The sequence below is a fragment of the Megalops cyprinoides genome, chromosome 16 (assembly GCF_013368585.1).
Source record: "Megalops cyprinoides isolate fMegCyp1 chromosome 16, fMegCyp1.pri, whole genome shotgun sequence".
In the NCBI taxonomy this organism is placed as follows: Eukaryota; Metazoa; Chordata; class Actinopteri; order Elopiformes; family Megalopidae; genus Megalops; species Megalops cyprinoides.
Genome location: NC_050598.1, coordinates 15553626 through 15569068, shown reverse-complemented (window position 1 = coordinate 15569068; position 15443 = coordinate 15553626). Strand labels below are relative to the sequence as shown.

The 15443-nt window shown below is 38.5% G+C and overlaps 1 protein-coding gene across 1 annotated transcript in view; it reads right to left on the bottom strand.

Annotated features, from left to right (window-relative positions):
• The window catches only part of LOC118790796 (teneurin-1-like), a 183381-nt gene that overhangs the window by 145644 nt on the left and 22294 nt on the right, over positions 1-15443 (bottom strand). Inside the window, exon 2 of the mRNA XM_036547853.1 lies at positions 3488-3767. Coding sequence (XP_036403746.1) covers positions 3488-3704 — 217 coding nt within the window. The 5' untranslated portion in view covers positions 3705-3767. The remainder of the gene's footprint in view (positions 1-3487; positions 3768-15443) is intronic.

Here is a 15443-nt window from a genome sequence, read left to right as displayed (position 1 = left end):
CACAGATTTAGGCTCAGACTCATTATTGCTTTGCAGGGTTTATATAATTAGCACTAAAAAACAGACATAGTAATATTTTGTAAATGTTGAGATGCCTGCAGTCTGAAACAAACACACCCTGTGACTTAGCGACTATAAACCAGGCCTTTCAGAGGAGGCGATAACATGCCAAGGATTAAACACTCATGCGTGCATACACTCTTATGAGCAGATGAAACGGCACACATATGTATGTACACACGCAGATGCATTTGCACGCACAAACACTACTTAAGGCAGACACAAGGTCAAATAACATTGGATTTTTTCTCAAAAACAAATGATGTGATGGTAAACTACACTCAACTGAAAATAATGTTTGGGTTGTCAATCCCAAATCATCTACTTCTCTCTCTCCCTCTCACTGTCTGTCACTTTCTTTTAATGCTGCAAAACCACTACTCCTTTATTCCTTTATTTCTGTTATTCTTTAATCTATTCTTTTATACAGTGTATTTTAGAATGGATGAGAGAGTGAAAGGTTACAGGTACATGGTTATGTGTAAAACCGAGTGATGCTCACAATACTGTTCACCAGAATGGAAACATATTTCTCAGACAAGATTAATTACATTTGTCCCATCATTGCTCAAAAAAATCTCTGCACTTCACTCTTTTCCCAAGGAGGTAAAATCAGTGATCTTCAACTCCTCTATTAATGTGTTTTATGTAAACTGGCATTATTTGCATCTTATAGGATTAATCACTTAAAGGGAAAATGAAGTTTCTCATCAATAAACTTAAGACAAAAAATAAACCATTGTGGTAATTAATCCTGGATGCATGTGTTTTTGATTAACATGAACAGTGGTATCAATAATCAAGATACTGCACAATGTAGTGTGTTGCAAAATCTGAGTTGGCTTCCTTAGCTCTGTGAGAACTAGATTATTACATTCGACCAAAAATGTGACCTCCCCTATCATTATGAGATGGATCTCCTGGGGATGCCACTTTGTAGTGTAAAAGCTAAGTAAAGTGCACATACATAAAGCACACTCAGTCTTCCAGATCCACATTTATACTAAAATTAGACAGAATGAAGATATTTGCCATGCGATAGTTATAATCATTGTGTTTACAATGGAGCAAATGAGAATCACCTAGTGAATTTCAAGCCCATGCATTTAAAGAACAATGACATTTTTATACTTGAGGAAAGTGTCCAAAACTCATGCAAAATACTCAGTGAATGTACTGTCAATGCAATGGCACAGCAACTGCATCACTGACAAAGCAATAGTATTCTTTTGCAAATAAGAGACACAAATATCTGGACAATGTGCATGTTGAATTTCAGTCCTGCTGTTTCTTCCTTAAGAGGCTTACACATGAAAGAATTGCCAAAAACACAGGAAAAACATGGTGTATCTACATGTTAAACAGTATGGCTGTCACATGCTATCACACAGCAATCATGTCTATGCATTTCCATTAGGCCACTACATTATTGACAGTAAATACGGAAGTATTTAAGTACGTAAGTAAACTTCTTTCACCTTTTCACCTAGGGATGCAAACAACTCCAGCAAACAAATTCCAGCAAAGAATTGTTCCTGAACATCAATTTTTCAGTCATATTTGGCATGGGCCTTTGTCTGCAGGGCTAATGTCAGATTTTTATTCTGCTGATGTAGATTTGTACCTCCATTGCCTTCAGTTACATTCCACGGTGGCTCACTGCTCTCTTCTCAATTCCAGTGAACCGGGCATGGTGAGGGTGGCTGGTTCCCATCTGCCTAAGTCACCAACACCAGTAAAGAGCTGGCTTGGAGTATGATGACTCAGTAGGGGAGCCTTAAGCATGTTTGGATTTGACATACTGTATACAAGCTATGAAGAGACATGTGAAGCAGTTCCATATTCAACTTGTGATACAGGCTTTAATCTGATGCCTAGAAAGGGAATCGTTTTTAATGCATCTTCGCCTTTATGTATTCATATTTTGTAATTGTCAAGTGCATGTGTTTAGCTCATTTTGGCCTGACGACAACTGTACTTATGGAGGAGTACTGGCAAAGGCAATCTTCCAATACATTCATATTCAAACCACGACTATTGTTCACACTGTAAGTCACCCGGTGCAGCACAGTGAGCTAAGCACTAAGTGCAGGATGAGAATGGCTTCACTGACACAATCCAAGCAACCTGGAGGTGCCTGATGAGTCACCGCTTGCCTTAGCATGGTGAGACGAGCAACCCCTGCTGATATACCCAGCCCTACCCCTGGCAGAATGAAGGCAATTTGTTCCGCCGCTGTAGGCTCCTACTCATCCTTAGCTGATGACATGGCTGGGATCAGACCCAGGCCGTAGAGCTCAGATTGCACTCAAAGTGAAGGCTTTAACCACTGAGCTTCTCATGTGCTCCCATGGAATCTTAATGGTAAGTCATTATATGTGCATGCCGATGTAGTTTACTTAAGTAATGAAATTCGGGGCTGTTCTGCTTCCACATCATACTTTGGACAGAAGCAAATATATTCTTTTGAGGGCTCACCCTCCTGTGTTTCATCTCAAACTCTATTAAGCTACATATTGTTTACATATTTGAGTGCATTGTGGCATTAGGAAAAAAATTTTCAGGGAATTCAAAACAGTCATCTGGTTGCCAGATCTAGCCAAATCTAATCATTTTTTTTCCACAACTTCTCAAAAGAAATTCAATTCTTAGGAAATAATTCCCTCCAGAAAATGTCCTATACCAGCATATATCCTTTGCTGAGTGGACTGAATATGCTAATTCCCCTAATGACATACTAATGCAATGTAATTCTTATTGGTAAATACTTCAAGCTCATAAATAAATCAGGCTCACACGGAATACATTTTTCACTTTGATTTCAACCAGACAGTTTTATTAGAATAACAGACAAATAAAAACTGCACTTCACCTGTAACCAAAACACAATGAGGAGTGATTGATCAACCTCAAGGATGCCTTTGCCCCTGAAGCGGCCTCCCTATTACCCACAATCCCAAGTGCCATTTTCTGCTTTAACACTGGCCCTGACTCGCCTGCAGACAATCCATCATGCCTAACAAAAGCTTTCTCTTTCAGGTGAAACCTTGAGATCCTTTTCATTAGAGGCATAGGCAGCAAGTTTTGAGGACAACCCACTTCATAATTAGAGAAATATAGCCTCAGGAGAAGGGGAGAACAACAGCGATGGGAGAATGAGGTTCCATGCACCCCATTTTTGAAGCCATCATGTGCTGTCAGTCACTGACTTGTATGAGCTAAAGGGAAGATTTTTCTCTCTATAGCAAAGCCCTATAATTGATTAATTGATAAGACATGCTGTCTCCTCTCATTTTGGGGCTCATGAAGCCTCATTCTTCCATAAGTAAAGAGCAATGTGTTGCATGTTCATATATTGTCCTTTTACCTTTGAAAGGATAGTTATGATTATTTCTGGAGCAAGTAGGAGAGTAGCGATGTACAGTACCTTGTTCCGGCTCATTGGCTGTGTTTTTCTTCTTGCTGTGGCTATTGTAGTTAAGCCTCAGATCCTGGCCGTAGTCGGGCAGCGTCTCCCGGGAGGTGTAAGATTTGCGCAGGTTCTGTCCGTCCTCGCTCTCGTCTGAGGAGCTGGTGTACCCCAGCTCCATCTCGCGTCGGACCTTGGAGAGAGGCTGGTAGGGTTTACAGTCCATCTGTTCCATGGCTGCTGAAGCTGCGACGGGCTCATTAAATCACTGGATCCAGAATACGGTTTGCGGACCAATCTAGAGAGAGCGAGACGCAGAGTTTAGATTAAAACAAAATGCGCCACGCGTGGGCACTCAGAATACCGAGACCTGTTAAAAGCATGTTACAGCGCTATATCCGGGATAAATAATTCAAGGTCGTGGCGTGTGTTCCGCGACCCCCCCCCCCAGCCCCTGTGCGTTGTTAGAAGCTGCTGGGTGGGTATCACAGCCAGACCCAGTTGCCTTTTAAGACATGGGGAAGGAATGGCCCTCGGAGAAACAGGATGAGATACAACTTTAATCTAGTGCTTTTTTTTCAGAAGGACTCCAGTGAAGCGTCATAAAAGAAGTCTTGCAGGGTTATAATGGATCTCATCCCCTGATTCTGCGGAAACTTCGGGAGGAGAGAGGATGTGTTTTTGATGATATTCCGCACCATGTGATTCCACCAGAAACCCATGATTAATCTCAGCACCTGCATTCAACCATCTGAGGAACGTGTGATATATTCTTCATTCATTCTATTATTAATATTCATCTTCCCTTTGCTGCAGGTCATTAAAGCCAATTTCCTGATTTTTAAAAAAGCACATATAAATTAAAAGTGACAGGCTGAAATTCCAAATCTTGCTCGCAGTCCTATTTTTTTTTTTTTTTTGAACAGACAAAGCATCATTAAGAGAAAGGTTACACAGGGACATAATACTACTGACCTCTTCAGAGAGCTCCGAAAATTAAATAAATAATAAGCTTTAATATTCCCTGCCATTTATGGCAGGTTGATCAATACTTGCAAAATCAGTTACAGCGATTGTAAACGCCTGTATAGAAAAGTGACCTTTTCAACGACTGATTTAATGTCTTTATTGCAGCAGCAGTTACCTCCACTGGCCTTTCTGTCAACTCCCAGATGGCCAGTAAGCCTCAGCCACAATGGCAGTCCCAAAGTGTCCCTCCTGCACTGAGACAAAACCCGTGTTGTATGTTTTTTTTTTATTATTACTATTGCTATTTATTATCTGTAACTAAAACAGTTTAATTGCCTATCTGGTTAAACCATCCCTTGATTTTTGCCTCTGCATTGACTACAGTAACAACCACAAATGAGGGATTGAAACTCTCTGATATGCTGTAGCTGCTATTCTATTTCTCCAGCCATCAAACCAAACATTACAACTCCAGCCATTTATAAAATGCAAAATCCAGCACCTTCAGAAGTTGATTTGCATTTTAAAGGACAGAAGGGCAACTCCCAAAACATTACATTCACTGACTTTGACATTTTATAAAGGCAGCTGTAGGGGGAAAACTCCCCACCCCCCCTCCATAGGAGGGGAAAAATCAGCCTCACCAAAAGTTTATTTGGTGCACATTCTCCTCCTGACACCAGTGACATTTAACATCATTCAAGACAAATATGACAATCAAACTCTCATTAAGACGGTGTATTTTCCTGCCTCGTTGCCATAATATGGTATTAATTGCATGCTGAGGAAACATCTTGTTCACTAATTGGCAGTTAAAGGCTTTTTTTGAGGTTCATTAGCGTTCTGCACAGAGGTCGGCACCCTGGCCAGGTATCAGAAGTCCATAAATGCGAAAGTTGATGCTACCATCCTCAGATGGCAATGAGGACCTGCTTCAACTGAGTTCAATGGGTGACAGATATGACATATGACAGATATTAGCTCTATGTAGGCAAAATCTGGCCAGTCCTCTGGTTTATTAGACTGGTGGTGCATGTCAGTTTACAGTGCAGTGTTTATTTCTCTTATCTTTTTGATGCAGTACTTCTCCTCCATTCACCTATCAACTGTAGTTTCATATTGAAGCCATGTTGTTTAAAATCTACTTGTTCTGTAATGACAAGGAAAGTCCCTGTGATGTAAAATTAAGAACACCCAACAGTGGATAATAGACAATAGATAAACTGATTATGTGTTCTCCACTGGAGAGACATTTATGTCTCAGTAGCAGGTGGTTTCCTGCTTAGGGTTAGACTCATTTGTCTCAACTTGGTGTGGCTAGACAGCTGTTAAAGAGGTCAGTCTCTTTTTGCCTTTTTGATGCTGACCAGAATGGCTTTCTTGAAATCAGCACTCTCTATGCATATCCCTCCCATACACTGGGAGCTGTGGCTGAGCCTGGGTGATTGGTAAGGCTAGAGCACAACCTTGATTTCTGTAGAGTTCTGTAGAGCCCGATGTACAGCTATATGCTCCACACAGGATACCAGTTAATCAAAGGCTATTAACCACATTCCATCTCTGCACACACTGGATCTTTTGTTTGACTGATTCTTCATTGTTAGGTACGCCAATAAATATAGACATAGATCAAAAAAGACCAAGGACATAAACAATAAAATTGACATTGACTGACCGAGTTTGCAAAATAAATGCATAGATCAATAAAAAGCAAATGCATTTTCTTTTTATCCAGTATCAGAAGGGAAAAAAAGAGAAATGCGAATGCAAAGGTGTTGAACTCCATAAATAAATGAGAGCCATATCGTACTGTGGGAAAAAAAAAAAAAAAAACACGCTCAGGCACACACATGTCCACACAAAGCTATCCCTTCTTACCTGAGATAAACAATACGGTAACTGGCAGTCTCAGGATAGTCATGTTTTCTGAATATTGAATGAATATCACCTAAACTTGTTTGATTTATTAGGACCTGAACGTCTAAAAAGCACTTCAGGGGGAACACAATTGTATTGATATTAGATAATTCATTCGGAAGTCCTAAAGTGCATGTAGGACAATGATACTAATCAATCTTAACATTGATCTTTAAGACTTCAAAGTACCACTCAAATGGCAATGCTATGGCACAACTCATTAAAACAGAGCTAAGAAAAATGAGCAATGGAATACCCTCATTTTTGCAATATTGAAACTAGAACAAAAGCACACTGTTTCTCTCTGCTTTTAGCATCAGTTTACATTCATTTGCATGACGTTAAAATAATAATTCAAAAATCCTCCAAATCCTCACTTCCAATTAGCCAGACTGTCATTCTGATCTCTGCTTAATATTAATTTGTTTCTCATTTTTCTCCATAATGATCACATTTTCACTAGGCGAACGTTCTATTATGAAGGCTTTTGCCAGTCTCTTCCAGGGTTTATTAGAACAAACGAACAACCTCATTTCACACCTTATGGTATTTTCTGTCTGTTTTGAAATATGCCCTTACGCACGACTGCACAGAAGCCTTCTGTGTCCCAGAGCGGGGAAAAAAAACACACATTTCTAGGCATCAACACTCCTTAGTGTGTTGGACAAAACACAAGCCTCTCTCAGGAGTAAAAACAAGCAATAAAGAGCTGATTAGAGTGTTGGAATGAATGCTTGGGAATAACGCAACACCAAGCTACGTAAAACTACATTTCTATTTCTGCACTGTTTCTATAAACAGGATTACATTCTCCTGTGCTAAATTTATTCATTACATGTAACTAGTATGGTCAATACTAGACTGTATAGCAAATGCTCAGGTGATATCGAATAATATTCCCTTCTAAATAAAATACAAAATACCTATTAAAGTGGAGACATATTCTTGTAGAGTTGTTTTAAATTGCGTTTAAATTCAAATTTGAAACCAATTTTCAGCCTGAAAAGAAACAAGTATAAAGAATATCACTATACAGTCAACTAAAAATACCCCCCTCCAGAACTCCTATAGGCTAGGGATATAGTAATTGTGTTTTTACAGCTACAAGTTCATCTTTGAATTAAATTATTCATATTGCCACACCCATGTTACACATACACCTGTACATACTTATACACAGTGAAGCTTACAAAGCTCAGCTCACAGCAGGGGGCACCATTATTGAAAAAAGAAGGTTTGCCAGCCATACAAAATATCACACAGCTGAATAGATGTCAGATGTATCTGAAACAGTTTTAGACAACTGGAAACAATATGTAATCATACTGCATTTGACTTAAGCCAACACATCTGTGGAAAAGTAGCAATGATGTTCTTAAACCGTGGCTGTCCATTCCAATGAAGCAGTTCTGTTGTGTTTTCAAAGTGTTGCTTGGCAAAGTCAAAATGTCCAAAAAGAGTCTGGAGCTGTAGGTTCTGCTCTCTGGTTGACTCTGTGCCTTAAGGTGCCAAAGACAGATCCTCATAATTATGCATACTTTTAGATTTTGCAAACTGGCTGGTGGTAATTGAGGGAATAAAATATTCATAGAGACACACTCCCCACATTGCACACACACACACACACACACACACACACACACACACAGCTCAGAGGAACCACAGAGGGTCTGTTTTGTTGTGTTGGCCCTACCTGGATTCCGGGTACAGACTGCATCACTGTGCTGCAGGCTTGCTACAGGCAGTGGCTGATAATCTCCTTCTGCTGTGTTATGCTGTTATGTTCTTTCATTCCACCTGCTTCTGGGAGATTTCAGACCTGCTCTGGCTGCATTATTTGGACTGCGTCAGATTTCATTAGCTAGTCTGTGCACCCTCCCTTCCTTCTGGACTTTCCTCACACACCATCTTAAGTACTGTTCATTGATCACTGGGAGCAGACGGTTCAATACAACACCGTCAGCACTCACTTGGGTTCCCCATCTTGTATTCATTGCTGATGTTAAAATGGAATTTGTGGCAGCCTTTTTTATTTTTATTTTTTTCTGATTTCACATGACCAACATTTTCACCTGAAAAGTGAAGAAAAAATGTTGTTAACTGAGGTATCCAGGTACTATACAAATGTCTACTGGCAATGTATGTTATACTGTCAAAGCCTAAACTTCACTGCCACTGAAAATCTCACCATCTTAGCAGAAAGAGTCCCATATACTGTTCCCTTTTTTCTTTTTCTTTCTGACCCAATTCATGCTACCCGTTCCAGGGGATATTAAATCAGACATACATACATACATACATGTGCTCCGTAATGACTTTAAACTTTGATTGCATGTCCTTCACTAATTTATGTGTGCAGTACATATATAGTGCCAATTACCACATTTCAACATTTACATATTAAAACAGAATTACACAATGCATGAAACTGAATTATGCAATACTGTCTACCACATACATATGTGAAAATATTGCTGGATAGCTGTGTTCTTCAAATCTTACTCATGTGTTCTTACTCATTTGTTTCTTTATTTTTCATGTTTAAATTCATTAGTTCTTCTTGTCGTGCCAATGATAAATATTGTAATTATCATCACGATCATCTCAGGTGGCAACAGAACTTCAGAGATGCGCGTTCCGTGATGTATTGGAGCAATAGGACTGAACTGCTCCATTAAAATGTTATGCGGTACTACATCAAAAGACTATGAGTCATCCTGCCTTCAGTCTTCCAGAGTAAAAGGGAAAACCTTGTTTCTTTGGAAGGGGCCTCACAGCCCATTTTAAAAAAAGCAGCAGACAGGTCATTACTGGGGCATTCTCTAGCCACAGTCGCAGAGCAGCTGCATTATATATATCCATAATGATATGTTAAGCAAATCACTTTAAATCAAAACTCTTTCAATGCAGACTGGAAAGAGACAAGGTGATCTAAATGAGCCAGTTCACTTAAGACCCAAAACACAGATTACAAGCATAAAACATAATCACTGAAGCACTTCACTTACAACCAAGCTAATCAATTATTTAAAAAGCCAAATAAGGATCCGAATCTGAGTTACTGTTCCATTCATTATAAAAACCCCAAAGAGAATTCAGACTGGAATCCCAACTACTGTAACTACACTTTCACTTTGGCTAAGATTATTTTTATTGAAAATATCACATTTGTTACCCTCTTTTATAATGGCATCCACACTTCACTGAATTCCACACACTGGGAAAAACAATTAATAATATATTTATAGAATCTGTGCAGGCCTGTGAAGACATAATAAACATTGCTTTGCTGATTTCTAGATCAGTAATGCAAATTCAAAACTAAAAGTTACTATGAAGTTGCATTTAACTTCATGCTGTGTCTCTGGTTATTGTTGACTACCTGTGGAGCAAAAAGGTTCTAACTCTGCAGTTATTAATGCGGAACCATTTCAAAGATGATTTGTCACAGGTGAACTGAAGCATGCAATTAATTTATGCATTCAAAATTTCACATACAATTTCACATTAACATTAAACACTGAAAGATGCAAACTGAATGCAATTCTAAAATCTAAAATCAAAGTAAAATATACCAAAATCACAACAGGGTATTGACTACGGCCTTTGTACATTTTTCACAAAGATTTGGCTGTGAGCACAGGCCAAGCTAAAATCAGCTAAGAATCAATCAGCACACCTCCTGGAGTGATGGAATTACAGGGTAAAATCAGAAAGTCAATTATACCATGGACTAAACACAGCTCTCTGTTGCTAAATCCTGACCTTTTATTGCAGTCCACGTACATGTCCAGTTATAGATTTCCAGGCAGCTCAAAATAGCTTTACATCTGTAATTACAACTTTAAAGGAATATATTCCGTCCACGTTGTGGACAAATTTTTTTCCTCCAAAATCAACCTACATATTACAACGAAGGCAGGTTAATGGCCCAGAGTATAGGTGAATTTGCATGAGCATGATAAATACTCAGGATTAAATGATGATGACAATAATAATAATAATAATAATAATAATAATGATGATGATGAGAAGCATAAGAAGCAGAAGTGGTCACCAGGGCACACAAATAAGCTCTAGCTGTTTTTCCATACTATGCTATCATAAAAGACAATAGTAATGACCATTTAATTAATGACATCACCATCTTTAAAGCAGGTCTGAATGTTTCTCCTTTCATATCTGCTCTGCCTTGCATGCCTACACCCACTGTCCAGCTTATACTGTACTTCATTTTTATTGAATAGGTTCTCATGACCTTCACAAAATCCAGCTTTGTACTGTAAATGTGCTCTCCCATTAAAAACACACATGCATGCACACACACACACACACACACAAACATGCATACATATGCACACATAAGGTATGAAGAATAACTGACAGCAGGGGATGTCCTCACTGAGGTAAGGCAGCTGCAACTCATGTCACCATAACTATTAATTATCACTAACTACTATTTGCTCTCAGACATCTTCTGTTATTACAGAGAACAAGGGAAAGTAAATATCTATCCTCCACTTTTGTGAATTTTGTGTCTGGTCATACTGTTGTCTTTGAATGAACAATCAAGAATATGAAAGGCATCAAAATACAGGAGTAGCTGAAGATGTTGACATGATTGAAATGTTTAATTTTATCCAATTAAAGCTTGTAATTCATCTACTAAAATGACAGACGATGTGAGCAGTTCTCTTTCTCTTGCTCCTTTCCCCTTTCAATTTTCTGTAATGACGCCTGTGCACTCTCTCAGGGACATTTTTCTGTCTGCTAATTCCGCCACACTTTAGTTTGCCTATTAGGCGGCTTGCCTTTCTGTTTGATATGATACCCAAAAGCTTACTCTTCAGACCCAGTGCACTTCAAATGAAAAACATCATCCTTTTAACATCTGAGCAATCTATGTACCGCCCGAGGCTTGCTTTCACTTCAGAATAAATCAAATATGAAAGACTGATGACTGGCAACGGCGCTAGCTTTGACCCCCTGTCCTACATGTCTGCAGTGAAACAAATATATACACTTCCTTTCTCATGTTGTGTATTCTCTGCTAAAGCCTGTAGCTTGTCTGAGTCCCAAAGCAGCAACTGGTCAGCTCTCTTACAGTGACTGCTGCATGATCAGATTCAACCGACCGAATGGCAATCAGATCTCTGGGATGATGAAGTGAGCTCGCTGATACATTTAGACAGCCTTGGGGGGTAGAGTTTAAGATGAGATCAATTGCTATGGTAACACCCATCTGGACATCTGGAAGCTAACAACTTGTCAGCCTCCTACTGCAACAGAGTGTTATCTTCAAATGCATAATACAACTAAATGTATCTCATATCCATGCAGAAATTGCATTTCACTCACGGTCAAAAATACAGAATTAAGGGACAGCCTTATCCAAGGTGAATTCCAAAGCGTGATACAGCATAAAATTAGATAAAATATCTAACCATTGTAAAAGGCAGCATCTCAGTATAAGATTTTTAGAACATGATTAAAGATATTTGTGAAATGTGGATAAAGAAAACCTACCTGACCATTACCAAGAGGGTATTCACCTTTGACCCCTAATCCCATTGATAATGAAGCTAGTAACAATTAAACAGAACTCCAAAATAAAAGTTTTCTGTGTGGCATTAAGTGTTTGTCAGGCACCTGTGAGTACTTTAGATGACATCAGCAGAGTAGCACCTATCCTCAAATGAGTGCCCACTCCACTGTAGTGCAATGTGTGACTTTCAGTTTCAAAAACAGTCATTAGCTGCATGTAAGTGGAGGAATGCATTTGTCTTGCCAAGTGCTCCTGTGCAAGTGCAGAGGTTGTTATGGTGAGACCAGACCAGTATACAATTGTTTTTTTTTTTTCCCTTTCATATAAAAGGGGAAAAGGCATTTTAAAATTCAAGCAGTTAGATAACATCAGTCAGATTAAATTACTGACAACTACAGTACCCAGTACCACATACTGGTTTACATGTATATACATTAATATCTGCTTCATCAGTAAATAGAATTTCATCCACACACAAACACACACACACACACACACACACACATACACACACACACACATGGACACACGGTTTCTGCCAGATAATCAGGGCTGATACAAGATCTTTGTATCATACTATTTTATATTTATAATATAAGGGCAACAAATGTGAAAAAAGAAAACAGCAAAAAAGGAACAATCCTTGCACAGCACACTAACATGCGCAATTGTTGGGCTATACTATCAGCATACTATCAGGACATGGGGCAATTTATACCTCAGTACAGTATTATATACAGAAATACACATACACAGTATGTCTATGCTATAAGAGAGAAAGCTATGTTCCACATTCTACACGAAATTAAATTATTTTTATCCCCTTAACTGGATTATGTTACAATAATACTGGGTGGAGCAGGAGGCCATTAGAAATGCTATTTGATTGTGTACAATAATATTCAATAGATGAGATAAGCAGGACACCTAGTAATGGCTCCGGACACTGAACTTTCAAAAGCTATGAGCAGAACCATCAATCTTCTTGACTCATGAGTCCAGACTTTTAATAACAGTGCCCTGATGCATCAGGCCCTTGCCAAGGGTGCTTATTCCTGGTTGGAGTCCAACATGGAGCTTTATATATCTTCACTTTAAAAAGCAATTACAATGTCCTGGGCATGAGCCTCAGCTCCAGCTACCATTCCCCTTGTTAGCTGCCAAGATCAAACGTGTTTTGAAAGATTCTGGACACACGTCCCAGAACCTAGGGGCCACAAAATCATTAGCATAAGTCTTGGTCTTTAATCTTTCCTTGACAATGTACATCAAAGTGCTCCTCCAAACTGAGGACCTCGGTGAACAACCATGAAGGCCAGGGGCAAGGCAAGCTGTTTTATTTAGTTTTATGTTTATTTATTCATTCACTTCGGTATTATCTCATTGAATTAATGTACTTATGTATACCTTTATTTTCTGGCCAGTGTTGTCAGTTGTGATGACTGAAATAAAAGACCTAGTTTAGGTCCTGCTAATGGCTACACTGAGAACAAAAGCAAATGACCTGGCAAAAACATCAAAGTACACCCTACCCATTGTGTTTAAAGTGCACCCACTGCCCATCAACCATAAATGTAGCCGGATGGGAGCTCTCCTTTCCATGGACTGTATTTAATACATAAATCAACTGACACTTCTGTACCCTTAAACATGATGTACTAACTGGCACCAAGAAGCACCTGTAATCTTCCCTGCCGATGTCACCCAGTGGACAGCAATAAAACCATTTGACATAGAGCCACTGTGCTGACAAGAGCACCTTCCAAAATAAGTCACCCACCACCATCCTGTCATGATTTGCTCCTGTTAACACACAATGATTAAACAGACTAAAAATGTTTGACTAAGTAAAAACCACTATTTTCCATTTTTTTGTGCCGGTTTTGGAAAGTCTAGGAAAATAAGCCCTTATAAATTGACAGATGTATTCTCTCTATGAAGTATTCATGAGTTTTATAAAATATTGCTTAAGACTGAGCCTTGCAAATAATTTCATATTTCTGACCCTGTATACACACACACACACACACACACACACACGTGTATATACAGATAATATGCAAAACTTGTTTTGGACATGGGAAGCTGCTAAGTGAAGAAATACTGAAATTCATTTGGACAACATACATTTTTGTGAATTTGACTGGGCTCTCGAGTGGCTCAATCAGCTAATGTGTTTGTTCCAACCACAGGCTGAGCCCCATGGCCCAGGTTTAACTCCAGTTGTATCATCAGCCAACAATGACTAAAAGCCCAAAGTGGTGGAACAAATTGGCTTTGTTCCACCAGGACAGGGGTGGGTTTCTTCATGGGATTTCCTCATCTCACCTCTCTCAGGCATGAGTCAGCTACGCAATTGAACATTCCAAAAACAAGGCTGCAAAAAAACCCACAAAAAACCGATGAAACAAAATATAGAAAAATTTGATTCTCAGCAGCTGTTAGATGTGTTTATGGGTCAGTGAACCCCATCAGCAACATTTTCATTGGCTTTAATCCAAGCATCCCACACACAAGTACCCATTTAGACATTATGAAAACTGTGCATTCTGTATTGCTGTCATTAACACAAAATGTGATGCCATTACAACAATCTAGAAACACTGCTTTATCTTAAACTTTTTTTTGCAAAACTTTGAAAATTAATATGTCTGTCTTGTTTCACAAATATAAAACATTATGGTTTCCCCACTGTATGAAATGTAGCTTGATAAAATGCCAGTATACTAAATTTTGAGATTTTGGAAATACCAAGATATTATATTAAACCAAGACGTTATGGAACTAAAGTACTATCTATATTATCTTGCTAGCCACTTTCTTGTGACAGTCTGAAATTATATACCTTACAAATATCTGATACCAGTATCTCCCAATACCAATAGCTGATGCCATTTTACATGGTAAGCTTGGCTGGTGCAGCCTCATTTTGCAGTTATTTATGATGATGATTATGATGATGATTGTTGTTGTTATCATCATCGTCATTATTATTATTATTATCATTATGATCATTGTCGAAACTGACTGAATTAGTTGTAATAATTCTATCTAAAGGGACACATAACACAATAACCATCATTTTGAAAACCACAACAACTCAGTAATATTTGTCTTGTTTTGCTTACTTTTATTAAACACAACAACAGCAATAGACTGTGATTTAAATCTAATCACACCCTGAAAGTTTTTATTTTGTAATACAAAGATGGCATATCATTATGAATAATTAAACAAGGGCATTAAACAATCACATAAAACAATTAATTTATATCATGTCTAGTACCATAATGCATTATTTTAAAAATACTTTTAAATAAAACTTAAACCTTTAAAACTTTCACTAAAGTCTCATTATAGACTCAACAAAATGGTCTGGCAGTTTCCCAAAGGGGATTAAAATAATGGTCACAGATTTGCAAGCATCATTGCCAGGTCATAACAGCCTAGCTATTTAGATACACTACAGTACTTTAAGGACAGATATTATGTAATGTGTTTCCCAAAGTATTGTTTTTCCCAAAGTTTAAAACTTTGGGGGGG